The sequence below is a fragment of the Mixophyes fleayi genome, chromosome 2 (genome assembly GCF_038048845.1).
Source record: "Mixophyes fleayi isolate aMixFle1 chromosome 2, aMixFle1.hap1, whole genome shotgun sequence".
Taxonomy (NCBI): domain Eukaryota; kingdom Metazoa; phylum Chordata; class Amphibia; order Anura; family Limnodynastidae; genus Mixophyes; species Mixophyes fleayi.
This window is the reverse complement of record NC_134403.1, coordinates 40,425,280-40,444,878: the sequence shown is the minus strand read 5'-3', so window position 1 is coordinate 40,444,878 and position 19,599 is coordinate 40,425,280. Positions and strand designations below refer to the sequence as shown.

General features: G+C 40.8%; 1 protein-coding gene across 1 annotated transcript in view; it reads left to right on the top strand.

Moving 5' to 3' along the window:
* TNFRSF19 (TNF receptor superfamily member 19) overlaps nucleotides 1-16,877 on the top strand; it is a 53,371-nt gene extending 36,494 nt beyond the window's left edge. The window contains exons 6-10 of the mRNA XM_075198840.1: nucleotides 10,555-10,716; nucleotides 11,879-12,004; nucleotides 12,429-12,522; nucleotides 12,906-13,227; nucleotides 13,846-16,877. Coding sequence (XP_075054941.1) covers nucleotides 10,555-10,716; nucleotides 11,879-12,004; nucleotides 12,429-12,522; nucleotides 12,906-13,227; nucleotides 13,846-13,854 — 713 coding nt within the window. The 3' untranslated portion in view covers nucleotides 13,855-16,877. The remainder of the gene's footprint in view (nucleotides 1-10,554; nucleotides 10,717-11,878; nucleotides 12,005-12,428; nucleotides 12,523-12,905; nucleotides 13,228-13,845) is intronic.
* Nucleotides 16,878-19,599: the final 2,722 nt, after the last annotated feature.

Below are 19,599 nucleotides of genomic sequence, written 5' to 3'. Positions count from 1 at the left end.
ATCTAGCCCCTAGTGTCATGTGATTCCTGAGTCTAATTTTACACACACAGCTTAAGCTCTTTATGGATTCAGTCAAATTATTTCTCGTTTGTCACCAAACACCGTTTGTTTGTTTTTTTGTTTTTTTTTAAATTTTTGTGATTGGATGTTTGGAGAGCCGCATTTAAACATTGTAAAATTACCTCACACACATTCAGTTTTTTATCGCGCCCATCTACTGACTGTACTGAGGAGTCGTATAGAATCATACAGATACACTGCTAAGTGTACAAATTGATTTGTTGTGGGTTCCTACATCCCAACATTTTATTATCCGGTGTTGGGGCAGGGGGCGTGGTCATGTCAAGGTGGGGATGTGGCCACTCCCCCAGAGGGCTGTCCAGCACTGTAAAGCACTAGGCTGCCCCTTAGATACCTCCCTTCCCCTCCCATTCCCCGGGGCAAGTTGATGTGTTAGAAGATACCTCCCAACCGTGGGACATGTCGGTGGGTTGGACAGTAGGCCTGGGCCCTAAAATCAGGGCTGTCCCGCCGAAATTAGGACAGTTGGGAAGTAAGCCTGTGGGTACACAAACAATTGGTGTATATTCTGTGCTGAAAGAATGTTTAAAGAACTACGTTGTGGCTCCGTGACCTGTTCAGCTGTGTGTATTTATCACATTACCAAAGGCATCAAGGCAATGTCAAGTCAAACAATGTGTGTGCCAAGCAGTCATAGCTTGTTCATGGGTAGGAAAGCTGTGTTCTCTCTGTGCTAGCACATACTCCAGGTTCATTCCCCGGATGTGTCGGAGCACAGGGAGACTCTTCTTTACCACAATTTGAAAATAAACCATTGATTGTCTTGGTGTACTCAAGTTTGCCCAATTAACGTGGTCAGCCAACCAAATTGCACAATTTCAGCTGTTTGGTGCCGTTTACGCCTACACTTAAATAAAAGGATTTTTTTATTTTTATTATACCCAATATCTAAATGGTTATAAAAAGATGTAAAAAATTATTTTCTGTGAAAACTGTCTAATACTCTAAATAGAAAAACTGGATTCAGTAAGTGTGTGTGTGGTGTCAATAAAATCACTGAATGAGTGACATTGTTACTCATTCAGTGTTTTTAGGAGGCATTGGTCGCCCTTGGCAAGCACCTAGTTTCGCCTTATGGTAGCGCCAGCCCTGATTAGAGATGCGTTAAACCTCATCTGGTTTATCCCTGTTTGCCGATATCCTGTCTGGCTCACACTATCTACATACAGTATGCACCATGTGATCCTGGCCATCCATGTAGTGTGTGACCAATCTGACAGCTGCCATACATCAAGTAAATGCTGTCTGTGGATCTGATAGGGTGGACGTCCGCACATGTGATGTTTGTCCCGTAGACCTCCCTGAAACTATACAGTGGATCTTCCCACACTTCTAGTCCTCAATGCCCCCTTCCATATATGATCCATGGCTCTATAAGTTGGGAAGTGTGTGTCTATGTGTGTGTGTGTGTAAGTGCTGAATGACACATTCCTACAGTTCAGCTTCATCCTATGAAAGTGATTTGTATTTATGCATCAGATATATTTAATGCTATTACAAAGCTTAAAACTAACTTACCCTCTTGATGACTTCCTCTATAGATAGGTTATTGTGCAGTGACAGCTTGGGGGGGGGGAAGGCTCTGGAGAGCATTTTGGAGTCTGCACAGAGCAATGTGAGCCTGTGCCCTTCCGATTGTGATCTTTGTTCTAACTCCCAGCTGGCAGCCTCGTCCTCTAATCCTTGTGGAAACTTACATTTCAGACACAAAAGCTATTTCATGCCTTATCCTTCTGCACACATGCTGTGGAGAGGACGGAGAACAGGGCTCCTCCATCTGTACTTTTATTACATACTTTCCAGCCGCTCTTCCTTTTTTTTATTTTTCGGTTCATATTGGAGCTAATCATATAGGAAGATGACATTTTCATCGGTCTTTTGAGCATGTAGTTTGTTTAATTTGCCTATCAAACATAGGAGGGAAACTAGAAGAGGAGCTGTTCTTCCAGTAGGTGAATCAGTTCATTGTAAGAGCAGCAAACTGTGTCACTAGTAACTAAATACAATAGTGTGTGTGTAAAATATATATATATATATATATATATATATATATATTGTAACAAAAGGAGACATTTAGCTGGCAATATACAGAGAAAGCAGGGAAGTAGAGTAAAACATTTGTGCAGTAATGCACCTAGAGTGAAGACTTATGTATGCAAAGCAATAGTTTAAATTTGGTTAAACTTACATGATCTGAAATCCTTCCTCTCAGCAAACAGACAGGGCGTGTCTTTTAAAGAGAAGGTGGGTGTGTCACCTGTCCATCAAGCTAAGGCTGGGGGAGGAGCATCATGTATAAAAGCTTGTTTGTTTCATTTGTTCAGAGAGACCAATGCTGGGTTAGCTGGCTGGTCCTGAGAGAGAGCTGGACTATGTATAGCTAGTGTTTAGGGTCTCCATGATTGCTGTGCAAGTATACGGTGTCAAACATTTACCATCCTGACAATAAAGCACCATAAAAAGGAAGTTGTTGTTTGCGTGTGCTTCTGCAGTAGCGGGCTCTTGCCACAATATATATATATATATATATATATAAGAGAGAGAGAGACCCGTAGTCATTATAAGTAGGGGCATGCCAAACTCAAGCGCACGTATCCATGTCCGATTCAAGCACTGAGTATGTCAAAGTTACTTGTTTTTCCGCTGTATCTCTTGCCCCAGCTACAGGACTAGTCCAAGTCCTGATTACTAGTGATGATAGTCACGTATGCATGCTAGAACATGTTTGCAATCAGGAGCGTCCTTTTTTTTTTTTTTTTTTTTTTTTTTTTTTTTTTTTTTACTGTTTTGTGACAAATTCCTATATTAACAGGTGATTTTAATTCAATAACTTTTTTTTTCTTTCTGTATGTTCTTTTGCAAATTTATATTCCACATAGGCATTGTACGTATCTTGCAGTGTCCTGCGTAGTAGGGCAGAGCAGACCTACAGCCAGATTCCTCAGCGCACGTATCTTCCGATCCATTCGGGAGTACGCAGAGCTGATTTTACGGGAATTTTAAAACAAACTCATGTTGCACTCTGTATGCGTTCCTTGATGAATCAGGCCCTTGGTTCCTAATGGCGGGCACACAGGTCAATTCACCCTCCTGGGCCTTATTGTTGGCAGACCGACAGAAACACTTATCTAAAGATGAGATGGTAAAATGCACCTATCAAATGTACTTTTCCCACCATGTTCGTGCATTATACCCAGCAGTGCCCCACGCTGTTACACCTAGTAACGACACCATAAATTCTACTCGCCCTGTGTCAGTATTGGCCTGATACTGTGTGCTTACAGTCAAAGAAACTCTGTCTATGGCAGAAGTTATAGAAGACAGCAGTGTCAGCCACTATGACACTGCTGTCTCCTGAATGTGAAGGGTTAGGGGGGGGGGGTGAAAGTTTGGTTGTTATTATTTTCCCTTCTGAGTGTAAACACATTTGAAGAAAAATAAACTGAATGTATTATATTTGAATTCAACATTGTGCTTATTGTATTACTGAGTAAGTGTCAGGTGTTTCTACATACATATAAGTTACACAATATTCAATGTTTTGTCCTTTTACGTAGATTCAAACATTACTTCTTTTTCTTGGTGTTTAAACTTGCAGTTGATCTACTGATGTCAGAAGAATTTAATGTCACAGAAATATGCTGTAAAATAACTTTAGCAAAGTGCAAAGTTCCAATCCAGGTAAAGTTAGTTGACACTTGTTTGCATTATATACACCTTGAACAATGATTGGAATGAAAATGTAATATGCCTTATCCAGAATAAATATTTGCGGAAACTAAAGCCTTATCTAAAGTCTATAAACCTGCTATACCATTGATCCACTTTTGACCTTATTATAAATTCCTAATCTAGAATCAACAACGACTAATCTTCGCCTATTGTGTATTGCTTACTGATTAAGCCAATATTTCTGCAACATACGTCAGATGATGTAATATTAGTATGATCATTTAATTTTTATCGAGCATTAACCGGACAGCACACACTTTATATGCACGGTGGTAGAGCTTTAAAAGGCTTTCACCCCCTTTGGCATTTTTGTCATTTATTTTCGTACATCTTAGAATGAAAATGGATTTGTTCAGAATTCTTGGGGCATATTCAATTCCGATCCCGATCCGCGGGATTGCGCCGGAACGGCCGCGAACCTAATCCGCGGTACCGCAATAACGTGGATTTTCGTTCGCAGCCCATCGGGCTGCGTACGAAAATCTGCGTTATTGCGATACCGTATTACCGGCAGTAGTGCCCATTTTCCGCGGTAACGCGCATTACCGCTGATCGGAATTGAATATGCCCCTTAGCAGAGGGTATGAATACTTATGAATATTTTCTTTTGCTAAGAGTCATCTTAATCCACCTAAATAAAGCCTGACGCAATTCGAGGACAGATTATTTATTTGGATCCACCTGCACACAAATACACAAGTTTTTCTGTTGATTTAAATATAAATCCACAACTATCTATGAGAGGTCCCACAGTTTTTGTGTATTTCCAAACTAGAGCTTCTTCATAAAGATGAAAGAACGGTCTAAGAAAATTCAAGGAAAAAAATCTAGGAAAGGATATAATCAGATTTCATAAGCTAATTTAGTTATTATCTGTGGAGCACTCTCCAGTCAATCATAAAGAAATGGAGAGTATGTAGCACAATTGTGAATATGGACAACCTTCAAAGCTAAGCATCCGAGCAAGAAGAGTATCTTTTAGGGAGGCCTATTACAACTCTGACAGAGTAATAAGAGTAGCAGCCATTATTTGTGCCCAGCACAGGGAAATGTATATGCTAGATGTAATGTTAAGTTCTCCCTATGCTCAAGCCATGAGCAGACATGGGGGAATGTGTTTTCTGTTCTGAAACTGGCCCCTCCTCCAACGATATCACTTGCATCTTTCACTAGGCCATGGCCCCAAGGATGTTACTCACATCTTTCACTAGGCCATGGCCCCAAGGATGTTACTCACATCTTTCACTAGGCCATGGCCCCAAGGATGTTACTCACATCTTTCACTAGGCCATGGCCCCAAGGATGTTACTCACATCTTTCACTAGGCCATGGCCCCAAGGATGTTACTCACATCTTTCACTAGGCCATGCCCCAAGGATGTTACTCACATCTTTCACTAGGCCATGCCCCCAAGGATGTTACTCACATCTTTTACTAGGCCATGCCCCCAAGGATGTTACTCACATCTTTTACTAGGCCATGCCCCCAAGGATGTTACTCACATCTTTTACTAGGCCATGCCCCCAAGGATGTTACTCACATCTTTCACTAGGCCATGCCCCCAAGGATGTTACTCACATCTTTCACTAGGCCATGCCCCCAAGGATGTTACTCACATCTTTCACTAGGCCATGCCCCCAAGGATGTTACTCACATTTTTTTCTAAGCCATGCCCCCAAGCTCTTGTGTTCAGTCAGGATTATCACATCTCGGTAAGACTACGAGCTGATGGGAATTTTTAGATTTTTCTTTTTTTTTTTTTTTAAATTTAGTGTGTTTTTAGTTATGTGAGTTATATACCTCTCCATTCACTTAAAGGGGAAAAACAGAGGCCATAAACACCCATGTTTAAGAAAACCCAGCACAGAGGTGAAAAAATTAGGTTTAATTCTCTTTTCATGCTTCTAGAACGAAAAAAAGTCCGTAGACGTTTATTTAATTTAATTACCACAAAAAAATCCACCGTTCTGGACGTAGCCATAGATAAAGAGACTATGGGGGACGTGAAAACCATTAATGGTCTGCAAACTAACTAGCACCATTATAGACTCTAGGTTTATATTCCTTGTGATGTTGAATACTTTTGTGTCAAAAAAGACAAAAGTATTATAGGAGTGATACCTTTATTGGCTAACCAAAATAAACTTGTATATTTGCTAGCAGAGGCCCCTTCATCAGCCAAGTTTACAAAATTTTTCTTTTGTAAGCATGTATTCCTTAATATTTATATTATATTAATGCATAGAAACCATGTAACTGGTTGGAAGTGCGAGCTTTGTTTCACATAGAGGTGCATTTCACACCACAATTTCACATCCGTACTCTGTGCTGTTGGGGATCCTGCTTCTTCCACCATTATAGTCAGTTTGTGGCAGTTCCTTCATGCTCCTCCTCCCACCAGGACCCTGTCACATGCAGCCCCAGGTACCTACTTGTCTATTGTACTCCACAAAGTGGAAACGCAGGACAAGATTGGTAACACCAAGTTGGATGTATCATCATCATCATCATCATCATTTATTTATATAGCGCCACTAATTCCGCAGCGCTGTACAGAGAACTCACTCACATCAGTCCCTGCCCCATTGGAGCTTACAGTCTAAATTCCCTAACACACACACACACAGACACAGACAGAGAGAGAGAGAGGCACACACAGACTAGGGTCAATTTGTTAGCAGCCAATTAACCTACCATTATGTTTTTTGGAGTGTGGGAGGAAACCGGAGCACCCGGAGGAAACCCACGCAAACACGGGGAGAACATACAAACTCCTCACAGATCAGGCCATGGTTGGGAATTGAACTTATGACCCCAGTGCTGTGAGGCAGAAGTGCTAACCACTACGCCACCGTGCTGCCCCATGATGTATGGTTTTGGTTTTATAAAGAGTTGTGTTGGACGTCAACGTTTTCTTGCTCCAGTTTAATAGGAGCCTCCTATCCCTATTCTGTGATGCTGGAGAACCCAGCTCCTTCCAGTATAGTAACGTTATATGTTGATTGAGGGTGCACAAGTACGCCCCCCTCCCCCCTCCATTGCGTAGACATGGGTAGTAGGAGCCCCAATATTGGGGGTGCTCAGGCACTCGCAGAGGTGGCTTCTATGCCTTCCAGGATCTAACTGTTGCTTCCTGCTGCCTCTATTCCCCTCCTCACATCATGACACCGCCCCAGTCACATACAGCCCTGTCTTCAGTAACACAGAGGGGCACATATAGTTAGCTTTTTGGTCCTCAATTATGTGCAGCTGCAAGTGTAAAGTGACAATACGGTACAGCAGCATCGTGGATTTCCCTTCACAACCCTATGGAGCATGCATGAAATCCACGATGCTGCGGTATCAGGACTCGTCTCGCTGTGTTTAGTCGCAAACCGAAAAGCTAATTGAATATGCCCCAGTGATACTAGTGGACAAGGCTCCCACAGGATCAGTGTTCTCCTCTACTGCTGCTGTCACCATTCTGACGATTGGCTGTAAGTTCTATATTCATCCTCTGCAAATGTGACAACATCCCAGATGAATACAATAAGGTGCTCAGATTAGTAAAACGCATATAAAATATAGGGTTAGATTCCCTTTACAAATAGATCTAATGTCGTCCTGCAGACAGGAACAGTCATTTTGTAAAACAATTTGGGTGGCCAGATTTCAAGCAACACAAAACTTTTTAGACCGGAATATTTTTTTGGCAAGAAACTCCGTTTGGACAGCTCACTAATAAATATATCTTAATTTTTTTTTTTTTTTTGTATCAATTTTAAAAAAATCTTCTAGCCCTTAACAGAAGCATGTCTCCACATTGAGACAATGCCGACATATACACTTTTTAATTTTAGTAATTTTATTAAACCTGTGAAAATAAAAAATAAAAACTGCAGGGCGTTATTGGCGATGCTTGGGTTTGTCATGTTCTTGATCCCAGCAGTATTTTACACTGCAAATGTAACAAATGGTTTGTCGTCCCGGCAGCTGCTTCTGGCTAGTAAGGTATGCTGGAACTTGTAGTTCCACAACAGCAGTAGATAGCCGCAGGCTGCCCTAGTCTTATTTGTAGGGTATAGAAGGACAGCAATGTCTCTATCTGTGAAGGAGTGTAAAGATTAATCAATTGACCAGTTTTCAAAAAAAATTCTATTTCTTATGCAATCTGAACTCTAGAAGCAACCAAACAAGTTGTTCTTAGAACTCATATGTTTTGTTTTCCCCACCCACATTCAGTGTCCACTGTGCACATGATTGATCGTCTGTCTCTTGACACAATGTTGAGAGAAGAGATGTCTTAATAAGGACACTTGTTGCTCTTCTTAAAGGACAAAAGAAATTACAATCACTCACTCAGTTCATAACTTAAACATCTCACAACCTTTAACACATTCTAGTCATAACTTTCATATTTCTCTCTTAGAAACAGCAATCACTTAAAAGAAACGTACCAAAGTGATTGCTTTATTAGACAGGAAGTATTTGTGATGTCTCTTGTACTAACGATGTACTATAGTACTATCTGCTATGCTGAAGTAAGATTGTTTTTTACTTTAAAGGTTAATTCCACTTCAAGTAAGTTGCTTCCGTTAAATATAATACACCCAAACATAAATATTTGCAAATGCAATATTCTACCTGTGCGGTTTAGTTTATATGATCCAACAACGTCTGTTCTCCTGCAAAGTCATTTTTCTTTGATTTGCTTTTTATTGGTAACACACTGTTATTCCTTCTTTGGACTGTCTGTCCTGCCACATACATTTTGTTTTACCTTCTCTCCGGGTATTGGCTCCTATGATTTAAACTTTAAATTTAAACTCCCCCAAAATCTGGACTAGGGGCCTGATTCATTAAGGATCTTAACTTCAGAAACTTCTTATTTAAGTCTCCTGGACAAAACCATGTTACAATGCAAGGGGTGTTTGTGTGCTACATGAAAAAACAGTCCGTATTAAACTTATGTGCAAAACAGAATACTAATTTGCACCCCTTGCATTGTAACATGGTTTTGTCCAGGAGACTTAAAGAAGAAGTTTCTTAAGATCCTTAATGAATCAGGCCCTAGATGTGACTGAGCCATTATTCTGTATCTCTTCTGGTAAAGCAGTGTAACAGCCTGTAACATTATAATAGCGTTGTATTTTTTTTTTGGAGTGCTTGGATTGCTACTTCAAGATGGCGTCTCGGCGCCAGGAAATTGTTTTAACATTTTAATGCAAAGTTTCTGACGTGTGGTGTTTTTTTTTTTTTTGTTTTGTTTATTTGTTTATGGGTTTTTTTTATACAGAAAGTGAGGCACGGGGCTGAGTTTACTTCTAAGAGAACCTAAACTAACTTGATTTAGGAAATAATTCATGCAGAAAAACTGGCAGAAATGTTTGATAAATGAATTAATGTAAAGAAATTCCATCTATCCCCTTAGTCAAGCTGCTTTGAAATGATCGTTCCCGGCTTTGACCGTGGCTACGATCAAAGCTAATTTCTTCTATTTCATACCTTAAAAACCATCCTGCGGCGCTCGGTTCTCTGACGTGAGATTTCAAATGAATTAGTTTTGGGTCAGTCTGTTGTTTAAGAAGTATGAACGATTAAGAATAAAGATTCAGATCTGAGAGCGAGGGGCTTTATGCTGGTGCGGAAGGGCATTTTTGTACTCTAATCTTGGCGAACATTTTAATGACTGTGGTTTGACCGTAAGCATTTTGGACTTTGGCCACAGTTGAAAATATGTATTTCATTGCGCATGGTGACGAATGTGTCTCATTATGTGGTGCACACAATTCTCACTGTCTTTGTAAAGCGGATGCAGAAGTACAGATTGTGGAGACATAGATATATATTGATTTTTAAAAGTTGAAAACTATTTACCCAAACCAGAGGCCCAGACAGGAATTGTAGCTTAGATCTGCCAGAGCTGTGTGTTCTCCTGACACCACAACAACCGGACAGGCGGTCTTGGTGATATATATGGGAAATTTCCCCTACCCTTAGAGAACTTGAGTTATTTAACATTGATTTGACATCGGGCCTCGTGTACAAAGTGCTAAACTGCTGAGAGACAGCGCTAAATTCTCTTTGGCGCCCTGTGTCTAGCACATTGGTTTACGCAGCATTTGTGGCGAAGCCTAAATTTGCACCAACCGTGGTGTGGATGAGCTCACGGCCGTTTTACACAATCTCTGAGCTGGCTGAGTTTGGGTCACGTCCCGTACCTTTAGTGGGACCCGTTGTGCACCTTCTAGTTGTACTTTATCAGAGAAGCGCAATTTGTGTGTTTTGAAACTACTTTTTTTTTTTTTTTTCTTTACACTAAAAGAGGCTGCCTACAACATTTTCATTGGAATTACTGACAGGAAATCCAATGTGTACAAGAAAAATACCTCATGATCACTTCTTCTTTATCTCCTCGCTATCTACAGTTATCATAAGCTTTTGCAACAGTAGATTTTCCAAGTAAGACCACTTGTATTTCAGGTGTTGTGCTCCTTTAATTGCTTAAGACAGTATTAGATGTTTATAAGTTTTTTTTTTGTTTTGTTTGTTTTGTTTTGGTCTTTTTTTCATACTGTGTATTATGTCCACAAAAATTGACTTTGCAAGAAAAATGTGCAGCATTATTTAGTGTACATGCAATGCCTATGAAAGTGCTGCCAATTTTGTACCAAGCGCTGGTATAGGCTGGAGACAGGGACATGATGTAAGTTTAATCAGTGTATTTTGAACTTCTGCACCTTTATTTACATTTCTTTCTAGGCAGCAAGGTGAACCTTGTGAAAATCGCTGCCACGGCATCGAGTCCCCGGGATACTGCTCTGGCTGCCGTTATATGCAGTGCCTTGTCCACTGTGCTCCTAGCTCTGCTAATACTCTCTGTTATCTACTGTAAGAGGCAATTCATGGAAAAGAAGCCAAACTGTAAGTATCAAATAATCTATTGTCCGTTCATTCCATGAATGGACCATAGACTGATGAATTCTAGCGCTTGACAGAAATGTTTTCTTGTTCAAAATTTTTAGATATCAACAATCATTTGAGATTGCCCCCATATTAGTTGAAGAGAAATGATCTTTGTGGCTCTTGACAAATAAAGGTTCCTTCGCTCCTGGCCACATGTACTGGTATTTAACTGCTGTGTGTGTCCTGAAAGTGAGAGAACAAGATCTTAAACAGAACTGGGACAGACCTTGTTTAGGCTGAATCAATACTCAGAATGCAGCCTAGTAATTGGCTGGGGACCAGTGATATTACTGAAGCACAAAGTGCCAAAATAAGGACTGTATAAACATTGACCCAGGTTACAGGCCTACAGCCAACTGCAATACATATGTCCAAATATTTATATCCCGTTGACTTGATAAAAATCGCACCCATACCAATGGTCCCTTTTATCCTTCTCAGAATGCTCCACTCTCACCATGTGTTAGCTACCAACCCCACATAATATGTCTGTCAGCAGGTTACCACCCCCAGAGGGGGTCCTAGCCTGGTGTAGTCCCACTGTGTATCCAGAATGCGCCTCCTCCTTCCCTGGCGCAGTGTGATGTCACTGAGGTGCGCTTTCACCCCTTTCCGCTCATTTCCTGGACACATGCTAATGACTGACTGACAGAGCCAGTGGTACCACAGCCAACAGGCTCGTACTTACCTGACAGTGACGCAGCCATTGTGTATAAGCGAGCAGCCGATTTCTGGTAGTAGCCCGGCTGTTCCCTCCCTGTCACTGCCAGCACAGACGACCCTGCACTCACCCACAGCCAGAGGGAGCGTAATCCAGGCAGACAGAAACCTCATTAAGGGCAGTTGACCTAAAACCCGAGATCTATGCCCTAAGTGTGCTAGAAGGGGGCATTTTAATTATTATTAGTCTACAAAAACACAATATTACACACATAGCAGTACATTTGTAAACTGTAACATGCAATGTCCATGTTTTATTTGTGTTTTGGCCCCTGCAGTGTATTCTTTATAATTGTGTAGATGGCTTCCAAGTTATGTATCTCAACATTTAACAATGAAGAATAGCAAACATCACCATTGTTTTCTCTCTTTCTCCCCCTCCTCACAATCTCATATGAAGGGTCCAGCAGATCCCAGGAAGTGCAGTACACAGGTTCAGAACTCTTGTGTTTCGACAGACCGCAGGTCACGGATCACACACACAGGACTTGCTGCCGGTGTCAGCAGGAACCAGCGCAGGCTTGTGGTACGTAATGGGTACATATGGTTTGTTTAATCTACTGAGCCACACGGTACAGAGCTACAGACAGATACAGAGGAATCACACAGCAGTATAACCTAGTCATATTACACGTAATGTTACAGCTCAGTGACCATCCTGGTCCCTGCTTGTTGATCACAGAAAATTGCATCAAACTCTGAGTGTTTTGCTTTCGTGAATAATGTGATTATTAAACCATTCATGAGCTGCTGTTCCCTGGGCAGTGTCCCAGCAAAAACTTTGCGGAATTTCACCACAGCTTCGTTCATCTCTAACATTCGTTTTAAATAAACTAGCTATAAAAATGATGACTATACAATGAGTAAGTGTGTGTGGAGAGGGTGCCTGTTCCTATCTCTCTGTGCAGGTGTATAATTGACATTGACCTATAATAATTTTTGTTCTTTAGGCCCTGTTCACTTGATCCCTTCTTTGTGTTGTGAGGAAACCTACAGCATAGAACATGGCTGTGTTTTCCGATCGCATAGCAGTCTGTGCCATGGGTAAGCCGGTTTTATTCCATTTATAAAATAATTCTACTTTCATCCATTTTTCTCTAGTTATTAATGCGTACAGGAACTTTATACTTATTTGTATTCATGACAAGTTCTCCCCACACTGTGAAGTGTTTTGACATAACATATATTAATAATGGCTGAAATCTCGCTGACTGACTCACTTTGACTTACTTATCCAATAGTGCTATCCATTGAACCTCTGATAGATCCTGTGTGACTGGGTCAATGCAGCCTATCTATACACTGGTAGCCGCTTGGTAGTGAATGGATAGGCCGATCCTCCCACAAAATGGCCGCCTCTACTGTGTGCGGGCCACGGGCCCAGTTTTAGAAAAGCATAAAGACGTTGCTGATGTTTGTTTTTTCAGGAATGCCGATTCTGTGGCAGACATGATTCCTGCATATTTTGGATCTGCTTCACACTCGGCCTGCAGAGAGCTTGCAGAAACTTGGCCCCTTATGCAAACACCTCCTGGCAGAGAGAGCACTCCCGTCTGTGAGCCATATCCGGAGCCCATAGGAGGAGATGAAGACTCTATGAATAGAGATACCAGAGAGCCAAGTATTGTGTGCTGTGGAGAGACACAGTCTTCAGAACATCTTCATTCATTACAGCTGGCTGCCTGTCAAATAGCTGAAGGAAGTCAGTGTGAAGAGGAGCAGATTCCATCCGCCCACCCAGATAAACAGGTGACTTCTCTTTGTTTCAGGCAGGCAATCTTTAAAATTAATTTACTATATTTTAATTTATAATCTTTGTAAAACTTTTGAGTTGCATACTGTATAAAGTGACGGATCAGATGCATTATGTCTGTATCTAGCACAATAAACATAGGTGGTGGTATCATAAAGCTTTCATCCCAGTGTTAAGTCTTAGTTAGTTGCACGTCTTGCCCAAGTATCTATGCACTTACTTACTTACTATCCACTGTCCAACACAGCTACGGAGGCTGAAATGTGATAAAATGTTTTTATACCACATCCAAATAACTAGAAAATATTTGCAAGCAGAGACAGAAACAACATATTCAGGTGTCCGGTGTCGCCTTTATTTAAGGCTTCCAGCTATACAAATATATAAATGCACTATATGGATACAAAGTGTGGATGCTGGTCCTTACCATTGTTACATCTGTGTGAATGTAGCACTATATAAATACATGGATAAAAGGAACACATCTAACTGTATAAATGGAGTTTGGTTTAAATACATCTAAGCACAAGTTAGACGTTAGATTAATGTAAATGGTCACAAAAATGTTATTGCAAGATAATGTTACTGAGCACCAAGTTCTCTTTTATTTGTAGGAAAGCTGAGGGATTGTCAGTGTAATAAGCCCATTGCATACAGTGTTAGCGATGCCCATCAAAGTCTATTTCTCGATCCGCTTCCTGGAGACCTGCTTCTCGAACCCGCTTCCTGGAGACCTGCTTCTCGAACCCGCTTCCTGGAGATCTAAATAATTAGGTTATTAATCATCTAGAGATTACCCCCTATCCCAAATGAGTCACATTTATATTCATTGCATACAGTGTTGGCAATGCCTGTCAAAAATCTACTTCTCGATCTACTTCATGGAGAGGTTAATAATCATCTAGGGATTACCCCCACAAACGTGTCCCATTTATATTCATCTGGAAGGTTTGAAGGTTGGAATGGGGCTGTACGCTAAGAATGACCTAATGTGTGTAGAACATAACGACGTGGGTCCTGGAACTGATTTTCGTTTTGGAACATTAATGAAATGGAGAGAATCTAGGAAATATTTTTTTTCAAAAGAAATCCTGAGATAAAGTTTCCCTGGGACGTTTTGAGTTAAAAGAACTATGAAGCCAAATGTAAATGTTTAATTTTCATATATTTTTTTTTTTTTTTTTGTTTAAATCTATTTATGCAGCGACAACCATCACACGTGGGAACTTTTACTACATTCTAACGTTTCACAGTGTTCTATTATTTTTAGCAATCTCATACTTAACCCAAAACTTAAATAATAATGGAACATAAAATGTATATCTATAAAGACACTTCCACGCACTGTAAATGGTGGTGCGTAAATACACTTACTAACCAACGTTGTGACTAAAATCATTGTAGAACATTTAAACTGGTACAAGGGAATAAGCTGGTGCTGTTTGTAAGTCAGAGGGTCGGCTTTCCATTTCCGCCCTAGAGAATGAAAGTCAGTCTGATTGGTTGCTATTAGTAACACCACCTCTTGTCTCTGCACCAGTTCTCGCCCACGTCCCTCGTTATTTTCTGAGGATCAGAACTGTGGAAATAAAGAGCGCATTGTATGTATTCTGCAAAATCTTTGTGTAACCTTTTCACATTATAGTTTCATGTACCTATAATTTCCCTGACTATTTCTATATAATCTATACATGTTGCTGCACGTTATGGTTTACAAACTACAAGCTGTGTACCCAGACTTCTGAGAAGTTGGATTTGTGTCCCAATAATGAGGTTACTAAGGATCATTTCATCACACGCTTTGTAATTAAGATGTATTCTAGGCTTGTGTGTACAGAAATGAAAATGACACGTGGCATTTTGTTGATGTAATTAATGCACTTTTGATAAAGTTTTTTTGGTTTTTTTTCAGTTACTTTTTTTTTTTTATGTTGTACATCTTGCCCAAGATACACAAACCATGTAGGCGCATTTCCCTGGCAGACAAGCTTGCAATCTCATTTTGGAGCAGAGACCAACATTAATGCTCTTATGAATTTATACGTTTATATTACATTGTTACTTGTGTCTCTAAAAAATGCTTTTCTGTACAAGGTGCGACGGGATAGTGCAAATGCGCATTCCATTGAAAGTATTGATCAACATCGACTCTTTTTTTTTTATGACGTTCAAAGTAGGGGAATTAAATGATCTGTAGCTCCATATGATACTAGCAGCCCTCTAAATGCAACGGTTCTCCGTTGGAGAAAGCTCATTTAAATATCTTGTCCAAAAGGGCACAATATTGGACATTGCTGTGTTCAGCCAATGTTTCCCTGGTCTCAGCTACCCCCATGAGCAGGACTCGCCATCTTGCCATGCTTGTCCACGCTCTCTCCCCCTTGGAAGTGGAAGTGTTGCTCAGCAACCAATCAGATTCTAGCTATCGTTCTCTAGAATGCATTAGATAATTGATAGCTAAAATCTGATTGGTTGCTATGGGCAATATCTACTTTTTACTGAAACTCCAGTAGTTTTCTCGGCCGTTGCTTTGCATTCTGTACAGTCAGCCACCAAGCCGCTGATAAAAGCTTATGGGAACAACAAGTTATGTGTTATGTCACTTTCTAAAAAGAAAATACTTTATGTAATATATGCCCTGTCAGGAGTATTTAACACATGGGGCATGGGCAAAAAGTGTTATTTTTGGAATGTATGAACGCTCTTTTGATCTGTCCATAATGCTGTATGATAGTTTGTTTTTAAGGATCGTTGTGTTTTTTTGTAATGTTGTATTTTGTACATACTATTGTTATTTAATTTTGTAGGTTGTAAAATAAAATTATTGAAGCCTCAAAATTGTTAACCACTCGGTTGCCGCATTCGGTATCTTTTATGAATAATGTTACTTTTATACAGTGGAGTTACGGTGAACTATTTACATTTTGCATTATTTCCGTAGTATAAACACACAAAACACAACTGTATATTTTATATTAACAATTCTGCACACAGAAGCCTCATACAATAGTTTGTCTGAGATGCCTTAAGTGTGGGGGAATCCACTTTTTCATACTGATCTGTATTTTAGATTTAGCACCCTTTTTATAATGTACTAGTTGTTCTTCACACAGTGGCGGCAGCCATTTTGTTTTCTGATGGTGAGAATGCAGCCTACCCATGTTCTAAGGACAGGTCAGCGAGCGTTGCTAGTGAATGGATAAGTTGTTCTCCTCGTGACTATTGGCGGACCTCTTGCGTGGCGCCCGTGCTCTGCTCTGCAGAGGAGCAGTGAACGGGGGACATACTTCTGGCCTGTTTTAGGTCCTGCCCAGGATAGCTGACAGGAATGATACTGGGGTAGCCCACAAAATGGCTGCACCCACTGTGTGGATGTGACGCGTATTTACAGTAAGGTGCACATTGTTATGTACCATTTTCCTGAGTGAAACCATAGACTAAAATCCTTTTTGAAGACAAGCAGAATCCTGTGCTTAGTGTTTGTGTATATTGTATAAACAGTCTATTTCTTTTTTATATACAATTGATGTAAATTCATGTAAAGTGCAAAGTCCAAAAATGAGTTTAAAGAAAGTATTTGACGATAGTTTATATTTGTAAATTGGAACATTTGTCTTTTTTTTTTTTTTTATATCTCATATGTAAATAAATTCTTTAAAAAAACGCATTTAAAATCCATTTATTATTGTATGTTTTTGCCAGTTTTCTGCCGTCTCTCTCTGTGGAACACAATCTAGAAACATTCTTACACGATCCTGTATGGTCTGTCCTCTTAACCCCTCGCCAGGCACTACTCCTAGTCAGACCATGCTTTGCTCTTACAGGATTAGGATGATGACGGTGCTGTTTGTTATACCACACTGCCTCTGTCCACCCCTGGTCCCAATCTCTAAAGCTCAGCATTGCTCCTGCGGCTGTCTCCTAGCTCTCTGTACCAATAGATCACTGCATAGTGATCTAAAGCCAGCAGTACCTTCTAGTGTCGGATCACTGCTAAAACCGATCTCTGAGGGTCAGCAGAGGAGTGTGGACCTTTGTAGCAGCACAGTGCAAAGATATCTTTAATAAGGTAATAGTGACTCTAGATTAAATGTGAAAAAAATAAAGTATAAATGCTAAAGGAAAAAGCCCTGTTACTTATCCAGCTCCCCTTCCAGCCAAACAAGATGGCGTAAAGAAAGCCTGAGTGACCCAAGTGCTAGTAATGTGGTATAGAATGTATGTTACTCCCCACACTCATCTTCCTATAAAACAAGCTCAGTCTATCTAGAACCGGGGCTGGTTGAGAATTTGGGAGTGAGGCACATGTTACCAGTTTTTACCATTTTGTTTCCCTACCATTTTTGCCACTCTTCAGTCTGCAGTCTGCCCCTTCTTCCTCATCACAATCCCGATGTCAAGAGTAGTACGGTAGGAGAGGTAGTAGTATAGCCTACCACCGTACTGGCTCACTTTGACCATTGTGTGTATGTATGTATATATATATGTATGTATGTATATATATATATATATATATATATATATATATATATATATATATATATAATAATATATATATGTGTGTGTGTGTATATGTATAATAATATATATTATTACACCGAACAGCCACAACATTAAAGCCACGGACAAGAAAAGTGAACTGATCATTCCATTACAATGGCACCTGTAATGGGGTGGGTGGGATATATTAGGAAGCAAGTGAACAGTCCGTTCTTGAAATTGATGTGTTGGAAGCAAGTAAAACGGGCAGGTGTAAGGATCTGAAAGACTTGGACAAGGGACAAGTTGTGATCGCTAGACGGCTGGGTCATCTCCAAAACGGCAGGTCTCGTGGGGTGTTCCTGGTATGTAGTGGTTAGTTCCTACCAAAAGTGGTCCAAGGAAGGACAACCAGTCCACCCTCAGGGTCATAGGCGCACATCGGAAGCGTAGGCTAGCCTGTCTAATCCAGTCCCACAGAAGAGCTACTGTAGCACAGATTGCTGAAAAAGTTGATGCTGACTGTGATACAAAGGTGTCAGAACACACAGTCCATCGCAGCTTTCTGCATATTATACTTTATAAGGTGCCACAAGATTTCCGCAGCGCCAAACAAAATACAAACAGTAGACTTCATGGTATAACATCACAGAACAAAAAACAATACCAAGACTCCCAAGCGCTCCAAGCATAGCTAGTACAGGGAAGTTGGAGAAAAAAAAAAAAGTATAGAGGAAAGACGTAAGCTCGTAAGAGCTTACGTCCTAAAGGGAGGGCAAACAGACAGCAGGCACAAGAGGAGCGTGTAACAGGACGAGGGAAGAGATGTGAGGAATTCAAGCATAGAAAGATGATTCAGTGGATGAATGGTAGGCTTTGAAGAACATGTGGGTTCTAAGTGCCCATTAGAAGGTCCACAGACTAGCAGAGAGTTGGGTAGAACTAGGGAGGTTGGACAGCCCAGGAGAAATCTTGCATTCCGTAGTGAGATGTGATCAGAGAGGCGACAGTCATTGGCTGATCGCAGGGATTAGAAGAGTGTGTGAATTGTGAGGAGGTTGGAGATATATTTGGAAGTGGAGTGGTGAGGAGTTTGAAGAGATTTCTGTAGGGGAAAGGGAGCCACTGTAAAGCGAGGCAGAGGAACGTTGAGAAAAGAAGATAAGTCTAGCAGCCGCATTAAGTAGAGAAAGAGGTGGGCGAATATTAGGCTGCGTAGCCATAGATAGGTCAGATTGCCCATGCTGACCCTTGTCCACCGCCGAAAGCACCTACAATGGGCACGTGAACAATAGAAATGGACTAGGGGGCAATGGAAGAAGGTGGCCTGATCTGATGAATTGCGTTTTCCTTTTACATCATGTGGATGGCCGGGTGCATGTGCGTCATCTACATGGGGAAGAGACGGCACCAGGATGGGATGAAGGCAAGCCGGCAGAGGCCGTGTGATGCTCTGGGCAATGTTCTGGGAAACCTTGGGTCCTGGCATTCATGTGGATATTACTTTGAGATGTACCACCTACCTAAACATTGTTGCAGACCAAGTACAGCACTTCATGGCAATGGTATTCCCTGATGGCAATAGCCTTTATCAGCAGGAGAATGCACCCTGTTCACTGAGGTGGGCGTGGCTTGATGACACGTGGCATGATGGCTTGAGACGTCCCCCCCCCTCCTTGTAAGGTGGCAAGCACCTTGGCGGGAGAACTGTCTGCTCACTTTGTAGTATAATTCGGGAGTCTTCTGGATACTCTGGGAGAGTAGAAAACAAACTATTGCTATACCTTTCCAGGACTAAAATGAATTCTTATTGAGAGCTTGTATCAATTTGCTAAGCATTTTAATCTGCTGTTCATGAAGTGCCTCATGCCTCAATTATATTATTAGTT